The sequence below is a fragment of the Onychomys torridus genome, chromosome 23 (genome assembly GCF_903995425.1).
Source record: "Onychomys torridus chromosome 23, mOncTor1.1, whole genome shotgun sequence".
Lineage (NCBI taxonomy): Eukaryota > Metazoa > Chordata > Mammalia > Rodentia > Cricetidae > Onychomys > Onychomys torridus.
In genome coordinates this window covers 31,589,047-31,610,798 of record NC_050465.1, presented here as the reverse complement: position 1 = coordinate 31,610,798, position 21,752 = coordinate 31,589,047, and the positions used below count along the sequence as shown (strand labels likewise).

Below are 21,752 nucleotides of genomic sequence, written 5' to 3'. Positions count from 1 at the left end.
GTATAGGCGGAACAAGCAGAGAAGAGAATTCTGGGAAGTGGAAGGCTGAGGCAGAGAGACGCTGCCAGCCGCCACCATGACAAGCAAGCCATGTGGCAACTTATGGACTAATAGATATGGGTTAATTTAAGATGTAAGAACTAGATAATAAGAAGCCTGCTGTGGCCATACAATTTGTAAGCAATATAAGTCTCTGTGTGTTTACTTGGTTGGGTCTGAGTGGCTGCAGGACTGGTGGGTGAGAGAGATTTGTCCTGACTGTGGCCCAGGCAGGAAAACTCTAGCTACAAGTATAAGATCTTGATTCTTCAGCAACTTCACAGTACAACTCCAAGTGTCTTGGTAATGTATAGTAACCTATACTTTATGACCTCTGGTTATTCATAAAAACAAGAATACTTAATTCTACTCAATAATATACTCCTGCACTGTTTATCATCATGTGTCTTTATGTTGTTATTTTGGTACTAGACATAGCATCGTAATATCAACCACCCCACTCTCCTTCTCCCACAAACATTGGTCCTTAGAGATGCAGAGAAAGCAGAAAGATGAACAATGGGTTCTTCAGGAAGAGCAGTGCCCTTCAAAACGTTTATCTGAAACTCTCCTTAAGCAGCCATAAGCATTTGCATTCAGGAACCAAATAATACTGGTAATATGTTTTATTTGAACTCTAACTTTCATCTCACTGTATGCACTTGGTGTGCTGAGACTGACAGGGTGATGGTGTCAACATTTGCTGCAGAAATTCTTTAGGAAAAAGCAGGCATTAATTGCTTCCTTGACCTTTAGCTGAATAGCTCCTCATGGGCCTCCTTGCCTACTCCTTTGACAATAACCTAAGGCACCAGGGATCAATAGATGGTAGAGTATACCAAACCCTAGGAGAGTCTCTAAGAGCTCCAGTCTTTGCTATAAAAACTTTACTTGTGAGTATTTGCTGGTAGAGTCTGATGTATCTGACTTTGCATGTTATTATAATTTTAAAGATTAGTTTGACAATATCTGTGTCTAACAAGTGGGTGATAGCAAATGTGTCTTTGACTTTTCAGTTTGTCTTTCTGAATAAACAGAGCAGATAATTTCTTTTTGATAGTGAAAACAATTTTATTTCCATAAGGGAATGAAATTTCAACAACACATATGAATGTTCTATTATAATTGAAAATTAAACTCCCAAAATAAAGACCTTCAAAGAGAAGTTTATAACAAACAACTATAAGCATTCCTGATTGCTTAAAGACTCTAAGAGAGTCTATCCATCATATATGGCAATTTAAAATATGGACTAGGGAGATAGAACAGCGAATAAAGTGTGTGCTACAAAAGCATGAGGAGCACATGCAATCTTAATGCTAAGAAGCAGAGACAGAGGATCCCTAGAGCACACTGGCTAGCCAGAATAGCAAAGTCATTAAAAAATAATGAAGAAATTGTTTTGCAATTATGTTGTTCTCCTGTGTTTATCTATTTCAAAACTTTTTCATATAAAATAGTCAGTGTCATTTTACAGCTACTAATATTTGCTGATAGGGATTTAAAATCTACCAGGTGTTCTTGTTCTCCTGAGAACAAAAGTGATTTCAAGTGTGAAGTGAAAATTAGCAAAATTTTGCCACATTTCTTTCAATAATGCTTTCCTTGAGAAGAATTCAGCAGTGAATCTTCTCTGTTGCTGGACTGCAGCCTTCAGAAGCAAAGGTCTGTCAATATTCTTTTTTGTATCTTTAGGTTCAACAGGAGATATAAAATGTGAAAAGGAGAGAGAGACAGAGAGAGAGAGACAGACAGAGAGAGAGAGACAGAGAGAGACACAGAGACAGAGACAGAGAGAGACAGAGAGACAGAGAGAGACAGAGACTGACTTTAAAAGCTGTGAAAAGAGAATTCAAGCTTCCATTTGAGGGCTGTCATGAAAACCTGTCAGCACAATTTAAAGTACAAACTACCCCACTAAGTGAAAGAAACTGTCCTTCAATTGAATCTTCTATTCAAAGACAAATGATAAGTGCTTTTGAGGAAAACCTGAAGATTTTTTTGAAAAGATATTTTCAGATTCATAAACTGTCACAGGCTAGCATAAAAGATATGGTTCTGAACACTTTGGCAGCTCAGAATCTTGGGGTTTGTTTTTTGTTTTTGTTTTTTGTTGTTGTTGTTGTCGTTGTTTGAAACTGACTTCTGAGAAGATTCCACAAATATTTCCAGTCTCTTGGTCTGCTTAGTTTCAATCAAACAGTCCAAACAATACTATATTTTATATTTTTAAAGAAGAAAAAAATCTTTTCTTATTGGGATTGTTCAAGATGCAAGTGGAAAACAAAAAGAATGGAAATTGTTGCACAGAGAAATTGAGACTTGGATCAAAAAAGGGAAGGTGCTAAATAAACATCAATGAAATTTGGTGATTATTACAAAAAAGAAAGGCATTTTTGAAGTACCCTGGTGTACCCTGGTTGGTTGGCTGAATCAAAAGAAGCATCCTAAAGAAAATGACATTTGCAATCAGATAATCCTTGCACAAGATTGGCCCAAGGACTAACATTGAGATCAGGCTTGGGTGCAGTGCTGCAGCCTAGAGCAATATGTTTGCTATACTAACTGGAGACATACAATGATAACATGAGACTCACCCATTCATACATACTGAAGGTTTAAAAAGGCAACCTCAATAAATATATGCTAAACAAACCAATTTTATACATGTCAAATAAAAAGAACTTAAATATACCAATCCAATCCACCTCAGATGTCTCCAAAACTTTGTTTTGGATGTCACTATTTAATGCCAATTGCTGTCCCCAATGGGTGACATACACCACTTCATAAGCACAGGCTTCCTAGTTGACTTCTCTGCTGGCTGCTGCCTTTATCCAGGCTCTTACTGCCTTTTCTAGCAGTCAACTTTTGCTCAAGGAATCCTGTTATCAGCCCACTCTGATCTATATTGCAGCTGACACAATTGACAGGTCTTCCTACCCTCTATCCATCTCCCTCTACCCCCATGTGAGCACTTACGGTGTGATCTAAAAGCTTTCCCACTTCTGTTCCTTTCTTGATCCCCCACCACAACCATTTATCCTACATAAGTCCAGAGCAATAGATTTGGGAATCACTGTGCACTGGGATTGTGGAGTATTGGGTGGGGATGTGGAGTTTGCTCCACAGCTGAAGATTCTAAGGAGCTGCTATCTTACAACACTCTGCTAAATGTACTAGCAGCTCTGGGGGCTATGGCAAGGAGCAGGCAACACGATATATTTAGAAAAATTAAGATAAATGAAGCTTTAGAGAAGTTAGATTACTAGACATACACAGGGAGGAATTTTCAGCCCTCATCCTAGTCCTGCTTTCAATCTGTGTATAGATAAGTGTCATCTTATAATTCTCAGATGTTCCTGCAAGTACTGAAATACGAGGACTGAACTATGGCCTTATTCCATCTTTTCCAAGCCCACGATACTAAAAGGACAGGACAGATAAAGATTCTTCAGTACTTGAGAACCCAGTGTTCCTCTACTTGGTGGAAGCCTTGCCAACAAAACATCATCTGGCTTGGCTACAGCAGCACACACTTCATCTCCTTAGCACTCTGCATCTAAATGTACTTTTGCATTTGTAATTAGCTACTCAGATGATTATGGGGTGTGTCTGCTCCTATTATAAAATATTTCAACATTTGCTCTATCTCAAACTCATCTTGAACTACTCCCACTTCAGTTGTAATTTGCCAAATCATCATGTGCACATCTGAAACCAAAAATTGTTGGCTATGAAAATGACACGACTCTATTTATATAACACAGAAATTACATCTGCATTCAAATTATATGAAGAGTTGGGTTCTCTATGAGATTACAACCTAAACCTTTAGGTTTGCAAAGCATTGGCATTTAATTTAGGTAGGCTGCACCCAACTCTGTTGGCAAATATGCTCACCTAGGTAAGAACCACCTGTTAAACCTGGTGTGGCCCAAAGAAAGAACTTATTTGAAAACATCTACAGTATGTATAGAGAAGAGGTACAGAAAGAAAATGGAAGAGAATTTCATCTGTGTTAAAATGCTCCACAAAATGCAATTTTTCTAGTCTATGTAAGAATTAATACCTTTATTTCAATGAAGATCATTATACTTAGTAGCCTATGAAAAGCAATATGTCATATTCAAGAAAGACTGAAAATGGTAGGCCAGTTTCAGATACTCAAGTTTAAATTCTTACCTCTAGGACCCAAATTACATTATGTATTTTTGCCTCAAATCAATATCAAGATGATAAATACATGTTGCAGATACTTTGTAGCCTAAATTCATCTTTAATCCAAACATGATCAAAATATTTAGTTTTTATATAGAATTATTTTGCTCTCTCTCAAACTTTTAACAAATAATCACAATAATGTGCTTGGTGTATAGCATCTGTTTTAAAATGTCAATTTTTGCAGATGAAAGAAAAACTCTAAAAATCTTTCTATGTCTTCTATAGATTAATATTGCCAGTCAAAATTATCCATAATATATCATCAGGACCACTGGTGTTTAACAGTATTCATTGAAAATTACTGAAGGTATTTTTAGGTTAGCAAACATAAGTCAGGATATAATATGCAATTAATAAATCCAAGTTCCCTTTAAAGTATTAATGAAGACTAAAAAAGTAAGGTTTTAGATTCTATTAATGGTTTCAGAATTGGTCAAATTAAAAGAAAAAACAAAATTATTTACCTTTTTGAGATCCTGAATCCATCACCTGCTGAATTAATTAATATGTTGATGTTTTCTTGATCATTTGCTGAACAATAAGCACATAATTCACTAAAATATCAAATGCTAGTAATTGCTTCAAAGTGTGTAGTAATGTACTTATACTTATGTAGCAGTTTAACTTCTGATGTAGCTGAGAAATTTGTAGTAAAATATCATATATTATAGTATGATTTAAGAGAGGTCATAGACACTACTTAGTATCCATCAGAATCAGAGCAATGGCTTCATGGTCAGAAACTAAAAACTGTTATAGAAAAAGAACGTTATCCTCAGCAGAGATGACCTCAGCCATCACAAGGAAAGATATCAATTCTAAATAAGTACTTTCAACACAGGAAGAAATAGGTTGGTTTGGTATAGTATAAACCATGCTATTAACTGAAAATAAATCTATCAATGAGTACACAATCCACTCATTCCCACCAATGTGACATTAACAAATTAGAATGCCAACTAACTGAACCATCAGGTGGTGTTTTGGGTAAGCTTCTACCTTTATGAGTCCACATCACCCCAGTTTACAACAATGGGCTGTTGGTCTCTGAAAACAATTAGCTGTTTTCTACTTCTCAGTTTGACTTCACATGCCAAACAATCCCAGTATTTCCATAAACTAATAAAACACTCCTTTCTTCCAAAGATCTCAAGTAATTTTCCCAGCTACCATCTTTTTCTTTGTAGCATGCCCCTGTAAGTTAGAAGCCAAATTATTTCCCTACAGTTATACCCAATAAAAAACAAATTTAAATAAAATCGTGATCACACAGCTAAAAGAATAGCAAGACATTTTCCCCCAAGTTTTCCATTTCTCTCATTAAAGGAGTATTTATTATACCTGTCTGCCTAGAGTATTTGGTCAATGGTAAGGCTGGACATACCTAAAAGTGTTAGCTGAGTTTATAGAAGGTGAATAGTACCATCCACAAGTTGTGATTTGCTGCTGAAGCCTCTGGTAATGCCTGCAAGGCTGTCTCCAGAGCTGGTAATTCACTACTGTATACCCTGGCAACAAATCCAAGCAGAAGGGATTAGGGTCCAACAGCTGCAGCTTCTGTGCCTCTGGTTGCGCAGCAGTGACATTGCAAAGCCCAGAAAGCAAAGGCTGAAGAACAGTAGGAATGTTCCATGATTGCCTGGGAACACAGCTAGATCGTGAATACACACCACTCCTACAGTGAGAATGTAGGCTACACAAGAGAAAGCAAACTAAGTTTTCAATTCTGATGCCAAGAGTTATTCTAAGACTCTGTGGCTATGATGTCCTATGAAATAGAGACCATGCAGTTTTATGTCACCTATCTGGATATGAAAACAGATTTTAGAATCTAACAACTACACCAACATGTATGTAGCATTGTTCTGTACCCAAGAATCAAATGACCACTATTCCTTCTCACTGAGGCTGAATGAGCAAGCTGGGATATGGTTCTCTGAGCATCTACACACCAGCATATAGGCATGTACCTCAGGGCACACATAAATTCCCTTTCACTGATACTAGCTTTAATGTCACAGGAAAAATCAAAGCCAAGCAAGACTACACGGTTAGGAATGTGAGTACAACATCTAAGAAATACTTCTATACCATGATGTACACAGAGCTGAACTGAGACCATTTCATGTACAGGACAGACCAAGGCATCATGAAGTCTAGTTTTCATTTTTCATGGTAATAACTGCTTATGACTTGGGGCCATCTACATTTCTTAGCTTATCTCATTTATAAAACAGGAATATAAAAAGTACATGGTATGTACTTGGAGAATAAGTATTATATGTAAAACATTCCTGGAATTCCAAAATCCTGAAGAATTCACACTGCTATGCAAAGGCAGTTAATTTTTCTCAGTTAACACTCCCTTTTTGACTATTTAAAACAAGAATGAATAATGACTTGATAAATAAAAATTATTTACCTCTTTCAGGGAGGTATTTGAAAGATCATGAAATCCCCAGTGCTAGATTTATAATATGCAGAACTCCCAAATCAATTATACTAACCAATATGACAATAATCATTTGTTACACTGAAGAGTACATGGAGACTGATGCCTCCAGCTATGCCTTACATAAGGATTCTGTCTCTATTAAGAAAGCAAAATTAAACACATACTCAGATACACTCTCACCCACACAGATGCACACACTTCTGTTTCATGATATCACAGAGCTATCAAAGCAGCCAAGAATTCTAGATATTACTGATTATTGGTTGCTAAAATTTGGATATGTGTTCTCTCACAGACTCATGTTTGAACACTTGGCCCCCAGCTGTTTGGTGGGTCCCCAATGGAGAAAGAAAGTAGGTTGCTGACAGGTAGGACTTGAAGTTTCAGCCCAACCTGAATTCCAGCTTGTTCACTAGCCCAGATGTGAGCAAACTTGCCACCAGGCCTACCCTACCACGATAGACTGTATCTCCTCAAAATCTGTTAAAGTAAATCCTTTCTGTAGCAGAAGAAACCATTCATCAATGACCATGACCAGGTCTTGCAGATGTTTAGCTCACAGTACCCACAGCCAACTATATCTCCTGTTTTGGTGCCCTCTAATGGCTTCCTTGGGCTCCTGCACTCACATAAACTCACAAAGTCAAACATGCATACCAATAAGTGAAATGTGTCCTCCCGCTTCCTTTAAGCATTTACCAAAGCAGTAAGAAACATTAAATCCTACTCTGGTGAAACAAAAAGGCTGAGAAACCAGAAAAAGGACCACACACAAATATCCCCAGACAACTCTGGGCAACCTCACAGAACTGGAGATTAGACAAAGTAACATTTTGGGCTGGCAAAGAAGCCAGGAACTGAAAGCCCAAAACAATGAGTGGCCACAGAAGTCTTCAGTGTTGACTTTACACTCAGAGTTTGCTAACTAAACTGTTTCAGGGAACATGGTTTATTACTGAAGCAAAAGGATACGAAAAGCAAAAATTAGAAACACCCAAGCCTCTCATGGTCCTCCTGAAAGCCATTCCTAGGAATGAGGGGAAAACAGAAGCACACGTGTTAGCAAGACTACAAACCAGACCTGAACCATGGAAGACTCACCTCTGCCCAGCTGCTCCTCCACAGACCTTCTGGACAGACAGCCAGAAAAATTTCTCCAGTTTTTCACACACAGTCCAGCTGCCAAAGTTCACCAGGCAAACTAAGAAACAGCATGAACTCATAGGTGACCGAAACATAGACTTTAAAAGAACTGTGTTTAAGATGATACAAATAAAGAACTGAATATATTGCTTTCACAGCAAAATGAAGATAAAGCTAAAGAAAAAAAAAATTAATGAGCTGAAAGGTTACTTTATAAAGTACATGATGGTCATAATCCTAAGTAAACTACAGATGTGCCAATTCATCCTAAATAATAAATTGCTTTTGCTATTATCTCAAACATATTAACTTATTTCATAAGGAAAAAAGAACCATTGAAATTTTTTTAGTATTAACTTGCTAGATCATACAATGTCCCTCCATGATCCAAGCATGAAGCACTCTCCTATCTGCCTTGGAACAACACTGAGACACAGAGAATCACTGAGTTGCTGGAACTGCCAGATTGTGGACTGAAAAGTAAGGATATTTTTCTTCTCGTCTAGGTCTGAGTCAGAGGGAATGCATATTGAGAGAGCACTCATTGATACAAACCCTTTCCTTTTCCTTAATGTGGTCTCAAAGCTTCAGACATGGTAAGACAATAGGAACAATGATAAAGTAGAAAATGCTATACAAATTGTAGCACTGTCCATCTTAGCATCCATGTTTTAAAACCATACACTTTGCCCCTCACTGTCGCCAGGCCTGTTGTGGCGCTGTTGACTCTGGGAGGCATTCCAGAGCAGAGCAACACCCAGGGTCTGTAGTTCATGAGGATTTGAATCATCCAAAATACTTAAAACTATTTAAGTCGTGAACCTGTTACTAAAGAATATTTGTAAAATAAAAGTAAGTCAAAAAGCAAGGAATATTTATGAACATTGATTCATAGGTGTACTATTCTCTACACAGTAGCAATATTGACTGTATCTTCATTAAGGACCATGCTGGGGCTGGCCCAAGTGATCTACAAACGTGCATTTTAAAGTTTATTCCACAGGTACAGGAACATGTCTATCCCTGTAATGGTGAACCAGATTAATTGGTCTGGCTACAGCTGTAACTATGCTACAGTTTGACCAAAACATATCATGTTTCAATTTTGTTTGTGGATAATAATATAGACACTAAAACAGACATATTTTCATGTAAGGTTTTTCTGTTCTTTGATTTTTAATAAACTTTAGTAACCAAAAATAAAATAAAAATAAAAACCACACATTCAAAATGGAGACTGTACAAATAGATTTAATCTTATGCTCTCAATACATTACAAACATTATTCTTACACATCACTGGCTTTTTAAATTTTGACTTTCCTTTTCCTTTTCCTCATACTCCTTAGCTTCCCTTTTTTCTTCCCAAACACAGGTCTAGCAGTCACTAGCACAGCCTTGGCTTTGTCACCATCGCTCTCACTGGAGCTGCTAGTAGACATATAACCATCCCTTCCGTGAGCATCTCTCACTATGTCAGGCAAATCTGAGCAGCTGACTTTTGACAACTCAGCTGTTCTTCTCCGTCGTGTGCACATCACAGATGAACCTTCTGCATCCTCACTTGAATCCCCAGGTGATTCTGAGAGGTGGATGTCCCCCAAAAACCCACCACTTCCTGAAGACCTCCTTCTTTGGGGAACTGATGTCTTTCTTGGGCTCATTAGGCTTCTTTTTGAGGTTTTCCCTTTAGTCTTATCCAGGGCCTCAACCTCTTTGTCCAGCTCACTATTTGCCTCTTCCCTTCCTTTCCTTAGCATACATGTCACGGCTCTGTTCAGCCTCTGGCTTTTTATGTGTTTGACATCTTGTTTTTCCTGTTGAGCTAATCTAAAAAAGGAATCAATCCGTAGTTGGGTCTAAAAATAAAACAAAATAATAAACCAGATTAGTGAGTAGTTTCTAGACCAAATCAATAAAGTTCAACTCTGATCACTCGCATTGGATTACTTACTAGTTTTGAGAATTTGGATTCATGACCTCCCAGAAGGCAGGTCTAGTTCTATTTTGGGGGGGGAGGGGTGTTAACAATTGTATCCTCTTCTTTGGCAGCAACAGAGTTTCACAGAGTCTATGTCTAAGTCATTCAATGCCCTTCTTTTAAGAGCATTACCATCACACAGTGCCTTCAAGGGACAAGTTCCCTGATGCATTAGGAGCCAGTAAGAGTCACACAGGAAACAAAAGTCAAGACTCTAGTTCAGCAAATCCACTGTTGAGAAGATACTCTTTTTTTATTGTTGTTTTGTTTTTTTGAGACAGTTTTTCTGTGTAACAGCCCTGGCTGTACTGGAACTCACTTTGTAGATCAGGCTGGCCTGGAACTCACAGAGATCCACCTGCTTCTGCCACCCCAGTGCTAGGATTAAAGGTGTGCACCACCACACCCTGCTGAGAAGATACTCTTAAACCTAGTGTGTATAACAGCATTATTCATAACTACCTGAAAACTAAAATCCCAAAAAGAAACAGAGCCAATGTGAACTCTTTTATGAACATAAGCTGGTCCTCTGAAACTATAAAAAGCAATGCAATCCACAGAAGATGAAGTACGTTGATGAGCCAAGAGAAAGAGGAGACCTACTCTATCAAGAGGCATTTATGTAGAAAAACAAATTAACATGGGAAACAAGGGAAAATAAATGCATGTCAACAACTATTAGGAAGGAGGTGGCAGGTTTTTTTTGGTTTTTTTTTTTAAGAGTTATTATTTATTTATTATGTATACAGAAGAGGGCGCCAGATCTCATTACAGATGGTTGTGAGCCACCATGTGGTTGCTGGGAATTGAACTCAGGACCTCTGGAAGAGCAGTCAGTGCTCTTAACCTCTGAGCCATCTCTCCAGCCCCTGAGGTAGCAGTTTTAATCTACTATCTTGACTTTCTAATTTTAGAGAAAAATGCATAATGGGGAGAGAAAATAATTACGATGGCATTTATCTGAAATTAAGGAATAACCAGTCACTAGAAAATATTTTCATTCTACTTCTTGGCAAAAGTCATCAGAAAAACAGGAGGGAACCCCTGGGAATAGTCTTAAAATCAGTTGTACTGGACTTTTTCCCTAAATTACCCAAACTTAATGAGAACTGATTTCATTGTCTTAAAAACTATAGTCTCATTTCTTTTTACATGTATGTTTTATGAGTGGCTTCTGAGATGGAAGGATGTTCTGTATGTTAAATGTGCTGCTCTGATTGGTTAATGAATAAAACACTGATTGGCCAGTAGCCAGGCAGGAAGTATAGGCGGGACAAGCAGAGAAGAGAATTCTGGGAAGTGGAAGGCTGAGGCAGAGAGACGCTGTCAGCCGCCACCATGACAAGCAACATGTTAAGATACCGGTAAACCACAAGCCATGTGGCCACTTATAGATTAATAGAAATGGGCTAATTTAAGATATAAGAAAAGTTAGCAAGAAGCCTGCTACGGCCATACAGTTTATAATCAATATAAGTCTCTGTGTGTTTACGTGGTTGGGTCTGAGTGGCTGCGGGTGAGAGAGATTTGTCCTCTACAGGAGGAAGGCTTATCTGATGTGAGCAGGAGAACACAGATAAGACAAGCATAAACACCCATTTAGAAGAACTGAAGGCAACACAAAAGGCCATTTTCCTCCTAAAAAAAAAAACCCTCTTTTACAGAAATGTTAATATAAAGACCAGACCATAAGTTGTAACTTGAAATGTTAATGTTTGAAGAAACATGAATGATTAAAATTGTTTTGGAGTGACTACTTCCTGGGTTTTTAAAAATTGAAGATAGCTCCAGAGTATAATACATTGCATTTCAAACATCTTACTATGAAACCATTTATTAGACTAGAATATTTTCAAAGTCAGCAGAAATAAGAACACTGCAGCACTAACTGTAATATTAAAAAATGGACTCAGGGCCCAATTTCCCCCTTCTATTTTAGTCTATTCTTTAAGGTGTCATCATTTCAAACCTTCAGTTGCTTGCCTTGAAATAAGAGTTAACTCAACATTATCAGCAACCATCCTACTAACTACAGTCAACACTCTGCACATAAAGAAAATCTAGTTACCTGCTGGACATTCAGTTGCTTTAGGACTGGAAAAAGGGACTCATCTGTCTTTGTCCTGTTCCAGCCAAAATACCTCTGACAAAAAGTGTTGTAGTTAAGATTTACAGACTTTTTTTTTTTAAAGAGACTTAACAAGTAATAAACAAAAAGATCTAAGAGTCAACCACTGATGCCATTCCCTGTATCCCCAGGAAAAATTATATTTATAATGACTGAAGTGGTCAGATAAAAGGCTGGCAAAACAAGCCACTCTAACATGATCATTTTGCAGCATGTTCTAGTCACTCTCCTAAGGCAGAAGACATTTAAAAATTCATACTAGGACACCAAAGACTCATTATTACAAAGCATAGCTAACCTAGAATAAATGCAAGGCGCAGATATCCTACATACTTGTTTAAGAAAATAAGTTGTACTGGAGAGATGGCTCAGTGGTTAAGAGCACTGACTGCTTTTCCAGAGGACCTGAGTTCAAGTCCCAGCATCTACATGGCAGCTCACTACTGTGTGTACTTCCAAGATCTGACAACTTCACACAGACATATAAGCAGGCAAAACAACAATGCATATATATATATATATATATATTGCCAGGTGGTGGTGCACACCTTTGATCCCAGTACTCGGGAGGCAGAGGCAGGCGGATCTCTGTGAGTTTGAGGCCAGCCTGGTCTACAGAGTGAGTGCCAGGACAGGCTCTAAAGCTACACAGAGAAACCCTATCTCAAAAAAAAAAAAAAAAAAGAAAGAAAAGAAAAGAAAGAAAGAAAGAAAAGTTATATCTGGGTTAAATCTCTTGTAGGTACTGAAACCACCATCCAAATTATTATTTAAATGCATATAATGGAAAGCCACTAATCTTCCATATTCTTTCAGAATAATTAATCTTAAACATATGTCATGTCATGCATGCTGTAGCTCTTGTTTCAAGTTAAGATTCTTACTGAAGGATACTTGCCTCATATGCATGAAGCTAGCATGAAAAAGAAAGAAAGAGAGAGAAAGGGAGAGAGAGAGAGAGAGAGAGAGAGAGAGAGAGAGAGAGAGAGAGAGAGCTCAGTAAAACTAAAGAGGAAAAGACAGGGTCTCAGATAAATGGAACATTGGAGAAAAAAAACAAAGCTAGGTTCCTGTCCCATAAGTTTTAAACCCAACAAATCTATGGCTTAATACTCCCATAAATTTTAAGAAAGGATATTCTCTAATCTTGTCAACATCAGGTTTGCCCCACAGAAACGATCCCCTGGAGTCATCCACCACAGGCCTAAGGTAGGCATCTGCAACCGCAGGGTTGGGGAAGCCAGGTGTCAGCTGCAACTTCCGTAACTTCTTTTTTACTTTGGTATCCTGGGGATTGGCTGCAACCTTCTTGCTGTTTTGAGCTTCATGCCACCACTCTCTGTAAGATAACAGAAGCAATGACTTACAAGGCAGGGAGATGTTACAGTTGCCACACTGAAGGGAAAGATATAAAGTAAAAGTTCAGTTAAGTCTGGATTCTAGCACAAATGTATGTGATATGTAATACTAAGCTACAGGGTACAGACCTTATACTGTGTCAAGTATTTCATGTGTCATGTCATTACCCTCACTTCTCAGAAGAGGAAATAACTCCCACAAAAGTACTTTGCTCAAGATTTCACAAGTGAGGATGGACTGTCAGATAACAAACCCCAGAATGCCCACTCAAACCACAGTAGCACAAAGCCACAACTCTCCAGGCCTCTTGTCAGTGAAATGAATTCAAAAATGGATCCAAAAAATGTCAAGAACAGAGACACAGCCCACCAGCACCAACCGGACTAAGAGGTGAGTCTTTGTCCTCATACCCAAACACCCCAGTCTCTAGGCTTTGGGCCCAAGGGCACAACCCTGTGCCCCCACACCACCATCCACTGCAGGATATGGCTCCATCAGAACCTGCATCAGCAAGACCCAAACATCCCAATGCAGAAGAAACAGAAGAAATTGACCTTAAAAATGACATTAAGAAGATGATAGTGGTCCTTAAAGAGGAAATGAATAATTCCCTTAAAGAAATCGGGAAAAGACAAACAAAAAATTGGAAGAAATCAGTAAATCCCTGGTGTTGAAGACACAATAGAGGAAATAGATTCATCAGTCAAAGAAAACAATAAAACCAGCAAAGTCATAACACAAAATGTTCAGAACTGAGACTTCATCTTGATGGATTTTCCCTGTGATAAATATGTAATGTCCTTCCTGATCTCTTTTGATTGATTCTAGTTTGAAGTCTATTTTATTAGATATTAGGATAGCTACACCAGCTTGCTTCTTTTGATTGGAAAGTCTTTTCCCAGCCTTTCATTCTGAGGTGTGTCTGAAATGTCTTTGAAGTTGAGGTGTGTTTCTTGTACACAGCCGAAGAATGGATCTTGTTTTCGTATCCATTCTGTTAGCCTGTGTCTATTTATAGGTGAATTGAAACCATTGATATTAATGGATATTAATGACCAGTGAATGTTAATTCCTGTTATATTTTGGTGGTAGTTTTGTGTGTTTCTCTTCTTTGGTATTTGTTGGTGTGGGATAATCTATTGCCTGTATTTTCTTGGGTGTATCTAACTTCCTTAGGTTGGATTTTTCCTTCTAGTGCTTTCTGCAGGGCTGGATTTGTGGAAAGATATTGTTTAAATCTGGTTTTATCATGGAATATTTTGTTTATTCCGTCTATGGTGATTGAGAGTTTTGCTGGGTATAATAGTCTGGGTTGGCATCCATGGTCTATTAGTATCCAGGACCTTCTGGCTTTTAGTGTCTCCATTGAGAAGTCAGGTGTTATTATTATGGATCTGCCTTTATATGTTACTTGGCCTTTTTCCTTTGCAGCTCTTAATATTTTTTCTTTATTTTGTATGTTTAGTGGTTTGATTATTATGTGGAGAAGGGACCTTTATTTTGGATCCAATCTATTTGGTGATCTGTCAGCTTCTTGTATATTTATAGGCATTTACTTCTTTAGGTTGGGAAAGTTTTCTTCTATGATTTTGTTGAATATATTTTCTGTGTCTTTGAGTTGGTATTCTTCTCCTTCTTCAATCCCTATTATTCTTAGGTTTGGCCTTTTCATGGTGTCCCAGATTTCTCCACAAAATTGGAAAAACTAAAAGAAATGGACAATTTTCTGGATAGACGCAACATACCAAAGTTAAACCAAGACCAAACAAACTACTTAAATAGACCAATAACCCCTAAGGAAATAGAAACAGTCATTAAAAGTCTCCCAAGCAAAAAAAAGCCCAGGGCCAGATGGTTTCAGCACAGAATTCTACACATTTTCAAAGAAGAGCTAATACCAATACTCTCCAAATTGTTCCATACAATAGAAACAGAAGGAACATTACCAAATTCTTTATGAGGCTACAGTTACCCTGATACCCAAACCACATAAAGATGCAACAAAGAAAGAGAATTACAAACCAATCTCCCTCATGAACATTGATGTAAAAATACTCAATAAAATACTGGCTAACCGAATCCAAGAACACATCAAAAAAATTATCCCCCATAACCAAGTAGGCTTCATCCCAGGAATACAAGGATGGTTCAACATGTGAAAATATGTCAATTTTCAATGTAATGCACCATATAAACAAACTGAAAGAAAAAAAAACAACATGATCATCTCATTAGATGCTGAAAAGCCTTTGACAAAATCCAACACCCCTTCATGATAAAGGTCTTGGAGAGATCAGGAATACAAGGAATATACCTAAACATAATAAAGACAATTTACAGCAAGCCAACAGCCAACACCAAATTAAATGGAGAGAAACACAAAGCGATTCCTCTAAAATCAGGAACACTTTCCCCATATTTACTCAAGATAGTACTTGAATTCTAGCTAGAGCAATAAGACAACAAAAGGAGATCAAGGGGGTACAAATTGGAAAGGAAGAAGTCAAACTTTCACTATTTGCAGACGATATGACAGTATACATAAGTGACCCCAAAAGTTCTACCAGGGGACTCCTACAGCTGATAAACACCTTCAGTAAAGTAGCAGGATACAAGATTAACTCAAAAATATTAGTAGCCCTTCTTTATACAAATGATAAATGGGCCGAGAAAGAAATCAGAGAAACAGCACCCTTTACAATAGCCACAAAAATATATATACCTTGGGGTAACTCTAACTTAAAAAGTGAAGGACCTGTATGATAAGAACTTGAAGTCTCTGAAGAAAGAAATTGAAGAAGATGTCAGAAAATGGAAAGATTTCTCATGCTCATGGATATGTAGTATTAATATAGTAAAAATGGCAATCTTACCAAAAGCAGTCTACAGATTCAATGCCAATACCCATCAAAATCCCAACACAATTCTTCACAGACCTGGAAAGAACAATGCTCAACTTCATATGGAAAAACAAAAAACCCAGGATAGTTAAAAGAATCCTATATAATAAAGCAACTTCTAGAGGCATGACGATCCCTGACCTCAAGCTCTACTATAGAGCTATAGCAATAAAAATAGCTTAGTACTGGCATAAAAACCAACACTTGAACCAAGATTGCAAATAGATCCTGATCTGTCACCATGCACAAAACACAAGTCCAAGTGGATCAAAAACCTCAATATAAATCTAGTTTACACTCAACTTGATAGAAGAGAAAGTAGGAAGAAGTCTTGAACTTCTAAATATAACACCACTTCCTAAATATAACACCAGTAGCACAGACACTGAGAGCAATAATTAATAAATGGGACCTCCTGAAACTGAGAAGCTTTTGTAGGGCAAAGTACATGGTCAATAAGACAAAACTACAGCTTACAGAATGGAAAAAGATCTTCACCAACCCTACATCTGACAGAGGGCTGCTCTCCAAAATATATAAAGAACTCATGACTAGACATCAAAATAATGAACAATCCAATTAAAAAATGAGCTACAGAGCTTAACAGAGAATTCTCAACCAAAGAATCTCAAATAGCTGAAAGACATTTAAAGAATTGCTCAATATCCTTAGTCATCAGGGAAATGCAAATCAAAATGACTCTGAAATACCACCTTACACCTGTCAGAATGGCTAGGATCAAAAACACTGAAGACAGCCTATGCTGGAGAGGATATAGAGCAAGGGGAACACTTCTCCACTGTTGGTGGAAATGCAAACTTATACAGCCACTCTGGAAATCAGTATGGCAGGTTCCCAGAAAATTGGGAATCAATCTACTTCAAGACCCCATGACACCACTCTTGGACATATAACCAAAGAATGCTCAATCTTACCTCTAGGACACATGCTCAACTATGTTCATAGCAGCATTATTCGTAATAGCCAGAAACGGGAAACCACCTAGATGGCCCTCAAGGGAAGAATGGATAAAGAAAATGTGGCACAAATACACAAATACACTCAGCAGTAAAAAACAATGACATGAAATTTGCAGGCAAATGGATGGAACTAGAAAATATCATCCTGAGTGAGGTAACCCAGACTCAGAAGGACAAACATGGTATGTACTCACTCATAAGTAGATTCTAGATTTAAGGCAAAGGATAACCAGACTACAACCCACAGCTCCAGAGAAGCTAGCTAACAAGGAGGGCCCTAAAACGGACACATAGATAGCCCAGCAAAGAAGAAATAGATGAGATCTACGTGAGCAAACTGGGAGTGGGGGTGGGGGTAACGAAGGGCAACGAATGGGAGATGAGAACATAAGGAAATGGGACAGTCGAGCTGGAACAGGGAAAGAGATACCATGATAAATGAAGACATCATGGAAATAGGAAGAGGCAGGGTGCCGGGGAAGTTCTCAGGAATCCACAAGGATGACCCCACCTTAGACTACTGGCAATGGTCAAGAGGGTGCCTGGACTGGTCTACTCTGGTGACCAGACTAGTGAATACCCTAACTGTCATCATAGAGCCTTCATCCAGTGACTGATGCAAGCAGATGCAGAGATCCATGGCTGAGCCCCAGGCTGAGCTCCAGGAATCCAATCGATGAGAAAGAGGAGGGGTTTTGTGGGCAGGGGATGTTGAGATCATGATGGGAATACGTGCAGAGATGATGAGCCACACTAGTGGAAGCCCATGAACTGTGGACTAATAGCTGTGGAGCCCCCATAGGACTGGACTAGGCAGGATACAGGAGACAGTTATTTAGCTTGTTTGGCTTGAACTGTTTGGGGAGCATCCAGGGAGGAGGATTGGGATCCGTCCCTGGTGTATGGGTGGGCTTTTTGAAGACCAGGGTTTAACACCTTGCACAGCCTTAGTGCAGGGGGAGGGGCTTGAGTCTGCCTCAGCTGAGTGTCCCAGGCTCTGCTGACTCCTCATAGAAGACCTTGACTTGGGAAATGTGGGGATGGAGGATGGGTTGGGGGGCAAGGCTAGGGTTTGGGAAGAGGGAGGATCTGTGGTTGGTATGTAAAGTGAATAGAAAATTTCCTAATAATAAAAAAAATAAAAAATAGAAAAAGAATGACAAGAATACAATGGTCACTTTAGCGCAGGTATCATTCAACACAAAGTAGGGCATGACAAACAGAAGGTATACGTGCAGAAAGAGAGACAGTAAGTAGGTCTTTTAAATTATAAATAGTAGCAAGAACTATTGTTCTCTGGTGTGTTGGGCAATGTTCTAAGCAAAAATAGACAGTTTTGATTTTTTTATATTAAGTCCATTTTAAATTTTTTCCCATCTTAATGATAATTTAGTATGGCAATTTAAAGAAAGCCATGCTTTTTCTTTTTCCCTTTTAACCCCTATCAAGAAGTGAGATTACTCGTTCCTATTGTTAGAATTCTGCCCTTACTTCAGCTACACATGCGCAGTTCAAGGTCTTGCGTTTTACATCATGAATGTGCACTGGAGACTATATGTGCATGGCATGGTCATACAATCTGTGCCTTAAAAAAGCTGGACGCAGACCCCATCCTCTCTCTCTCTGCTCTGCTGCCTCTCCGCCCCCCTACCCCCCCATCTTTCTCTCTCTCTTTCCTCCCCAGGCCTGGTCCTTTTATCCCTCCTCCCTTCCTCCTAATAAAGCTCCGCTATTAAGTAACCGGGTTCTGTCATGACCGTGACCTTTCCGCCAGTAACCAGTGCCATTCTTTCACCTGTGACTTAGATAATGATCAGGAAGTGATAACCTCAGAGCCTGAGACAAGCCTGTCTCTGGAAAAAGCTACCACTGGAAGCATCCACCACAGCTTGAGGAGCCTGTGCCCAGGCAGAGGTCTAGATGGAGAGGATCCAAGGCCTGCTGGCATTCTATCTGTCTCTTAACTGACAGTACCTACTGCCTTATATGTGAAACATTCAGCAGGTCCTTGAGCTTTGAACTGTTCAAAGACAGGGAACAGGAACAAAAAACTCCCAACCCTGAGCAAGCTTCAGAGTCAGAAACAAACCACGACATGCTACTGGGGGAGGTTACAGAGGTTTAAGGTAGGGAACTACAATGTGACAACAGAAAACTGGTAGGAAATATGATGGAAGTTAAAACATCTCCTCACCTACCCAATCATTCAGTGGATCCTAAAGAACACCTACCCTTCAGTTCTACTTCTTTACATATAACTAGTACCAGGACCTAGGTTCCAGCCTGCAGTCCACCTCAATAAGTGACTTGGGAATCCAATCTGGAGTTCAGAAGCCTAACAGTAGTCTTCATCAATACCAAAATGCAAGGGAAAAATAATGCTTTCTTTCCAAGTTTTTTTTGAGTATGTTCATGTCTGTCACATATGTTTAGGTGCCCCCAGAGGCCAACTGATGTAGGTAGGTACTGAGAAATGCAAATCAAAACTACTTTGAGATTGCATCTTACACCTGTCAGAATGGCTAAGATCAAAAACAAAAATGACAGCTTATGCTGGCAAGGATGTGGAATAAGGGAACACTCATCCATTGCTCTGCTCTGTGAGTGCGAATTTGTACTGACAGAATGTTAATCAATGCGGTGGCTCATCAGAAAGATGAGAACTTGTAGATGAATTGCTAAATGGTCTTATAAAAAAACAAAAAAAAAAAAAAAAAAAACCTCAGAGCCAGATATAGGGGTGAAAACCTGAGAGATCAGGAAAATAGGAAAAGCCACAACACTGCAGCTTCCAAAGGTAAGCTACTTCCTGTCTACCTACACCTATATGCCTTTCTATTCTGTTCTCTCATTTGCTCTCTCAGCCCAGCTATATCACTTCCTCTTCCTGCCCAGCTCTGTCACTTCCTGTCTGTCTGTACAGACCGCCAGACCTCTATGGTTGGTGCTGGGATTAAAGGTGTGTGTCACCATGCCTGGCTCTGTTCCCCAGTGTGGCCTTGAACTGAGAGATCCAGACAGCTCCCTGCCTGTAAAGTGATAGGACTTAAGGCGTGTGCTACTACTACCTGACTTCTATATAGTGGCTGGCTTTTTCCTCTCATCTCCAGGCAAATTTTATTAGGAAACACAGTATATTGGGGGGCACAATTCATCACCACATTCCTTCTGTGGTCTTTGATAGAGCTGAAGACTAGATAGTTATAATTTTGCTTAGTTATGATAAAAGAGAAATTAGATATGAAACTTTAGACTCACAAATATAAAATAGAATATTTTCTTTAATTTTGCCAAATACAAATAGACTAGACATTGTAATTGTAATTCTTGCTTGATAACTGTTCTATAATATGTAATTTTACTATGTTAAAGTTAAAACCTTCCTTTTTGTTTAGACAGAAAAGGGGAAATGCTGTGGGAGAATGTTTTTGTACATAGGTTTAATAAAACACAGATTGGTCAGTAGCCAGGCAGGAAGTATAGGTGGGAGAGCAGACTAAAGGAATGCTGGGAAGAGGAAAAGCAGAGTCAGGAGTCACCAGCCAGACACAGAGGAAGCAAGATGACAAGGCAGAACTGAGAAAAGGTACCAAGCCACATGGCTAAACTTAGATAAGAATTATGGGTTAATTTAAGTGTAAGAGCTAGTCAGTAATAAGCCTGAGCTAATGACCAAGCAGTTATAATTAATATAAGCTTCAGAGTGATTATTTTATAAGCAGCTGCAGGACCGCAGGTCTAGGCAGGACTGGAAAAACATTCCAACTACAGGAACCGATCTACCTCAAGATCTAGTTATAACACTTTGGGGCATATATCCAAAGGTCCTACCACAAGGATACTTGCTCAACCATGTTCTCTGCTCTTCTATTCATCATAGCCAGAAATTGGAAATAACCTATATGTCCCTCAACAGAAGAATACACACATAAAGAAAATGTGGTACATTTACACAATGGAGTATTACATTGCCATTAAAAAAAAATGGAATCATGAAATTTGCAGGTAAATGAATGGAACTAGAAAAAAAATCATTCTGGTGAGTTAACGCAAACCTGGAAGGACAAATATGGTTACGTATTCACTGATATGTGAATTAGCTGTTGTCAGTGGTAACCAAGCTACAATCCATAGAATCACAGAGATGAGGTATAGAGTAAGGAACAAAGGGGGAATAGAAATATCTCTCCAGGAAAGGGAAATAAAATAGATAGTTATAGATGGAGGTTTAGCTGGAACAGGACAATCAAGTGTGGAGAAGGAAGAGAGAGGCAGATGATAGAGGAAATATGGGGAGAGATAGCTAAATTTAAGAGCCATTTGAAGTTTCTACAGTAGAAACTTCCTAAAATATATACATATATGAAGGTGATCTAAATAAAATTGCCAAATGATGGAAGAGACAGAGCCCCAAACAGACATCTCTTGTCATCAATTGAAACTTTCAGCTCTAGGATTGGGTTACATCTAGTTGAGTTGTTGGTTACCATGGGAACCCCAAACAACCCAGATGTCATCAAGACTATAGATAGCTCTCCACAGAC

At 38.7% G+C, this 21,752-nt stretch overlaps 1 protein-coding gene across 4 annotated transcripts in view; it reads right to left on the bottom strand.

Moving 5' to 3' along the window:
• Ercc5 (ERCC excision repair 5, endonuclease) overlaps nt 1-21,752 on the bottom strand; it is a 51,600-nt gene that overhangs the window by 1,201 nt on the left and 28,647 nt on the right. For 2 of the 4 annotated variants that reach the window (XM_036173170.1, XM_036173172.1), the window contains 3 exons: nt 13,108-13,308; nt 11,910-11,994; nt 1,828-9,719 (listed from right to left, as the gene is read on the bottom strand). In XM_036173170.1, the coding sequence (XP_036029063.1) occupies nt 9,168-9,719; nt 11,910-11,994; nt 13,108-13,308 (838 nt within the window). In that variant the 3' untranslated portion in view covers nt 1,828-9,167. Of the gene's footprint in view, nt 1-1,827; nt 9,720-11,909; nt 11,995-13,107; nt 13,309-21,752 lie in introns of those variants that run through there. The other 2 variants (XR_004943586.1, XR_004943585.1) reach the window with 2 other exon arrangements.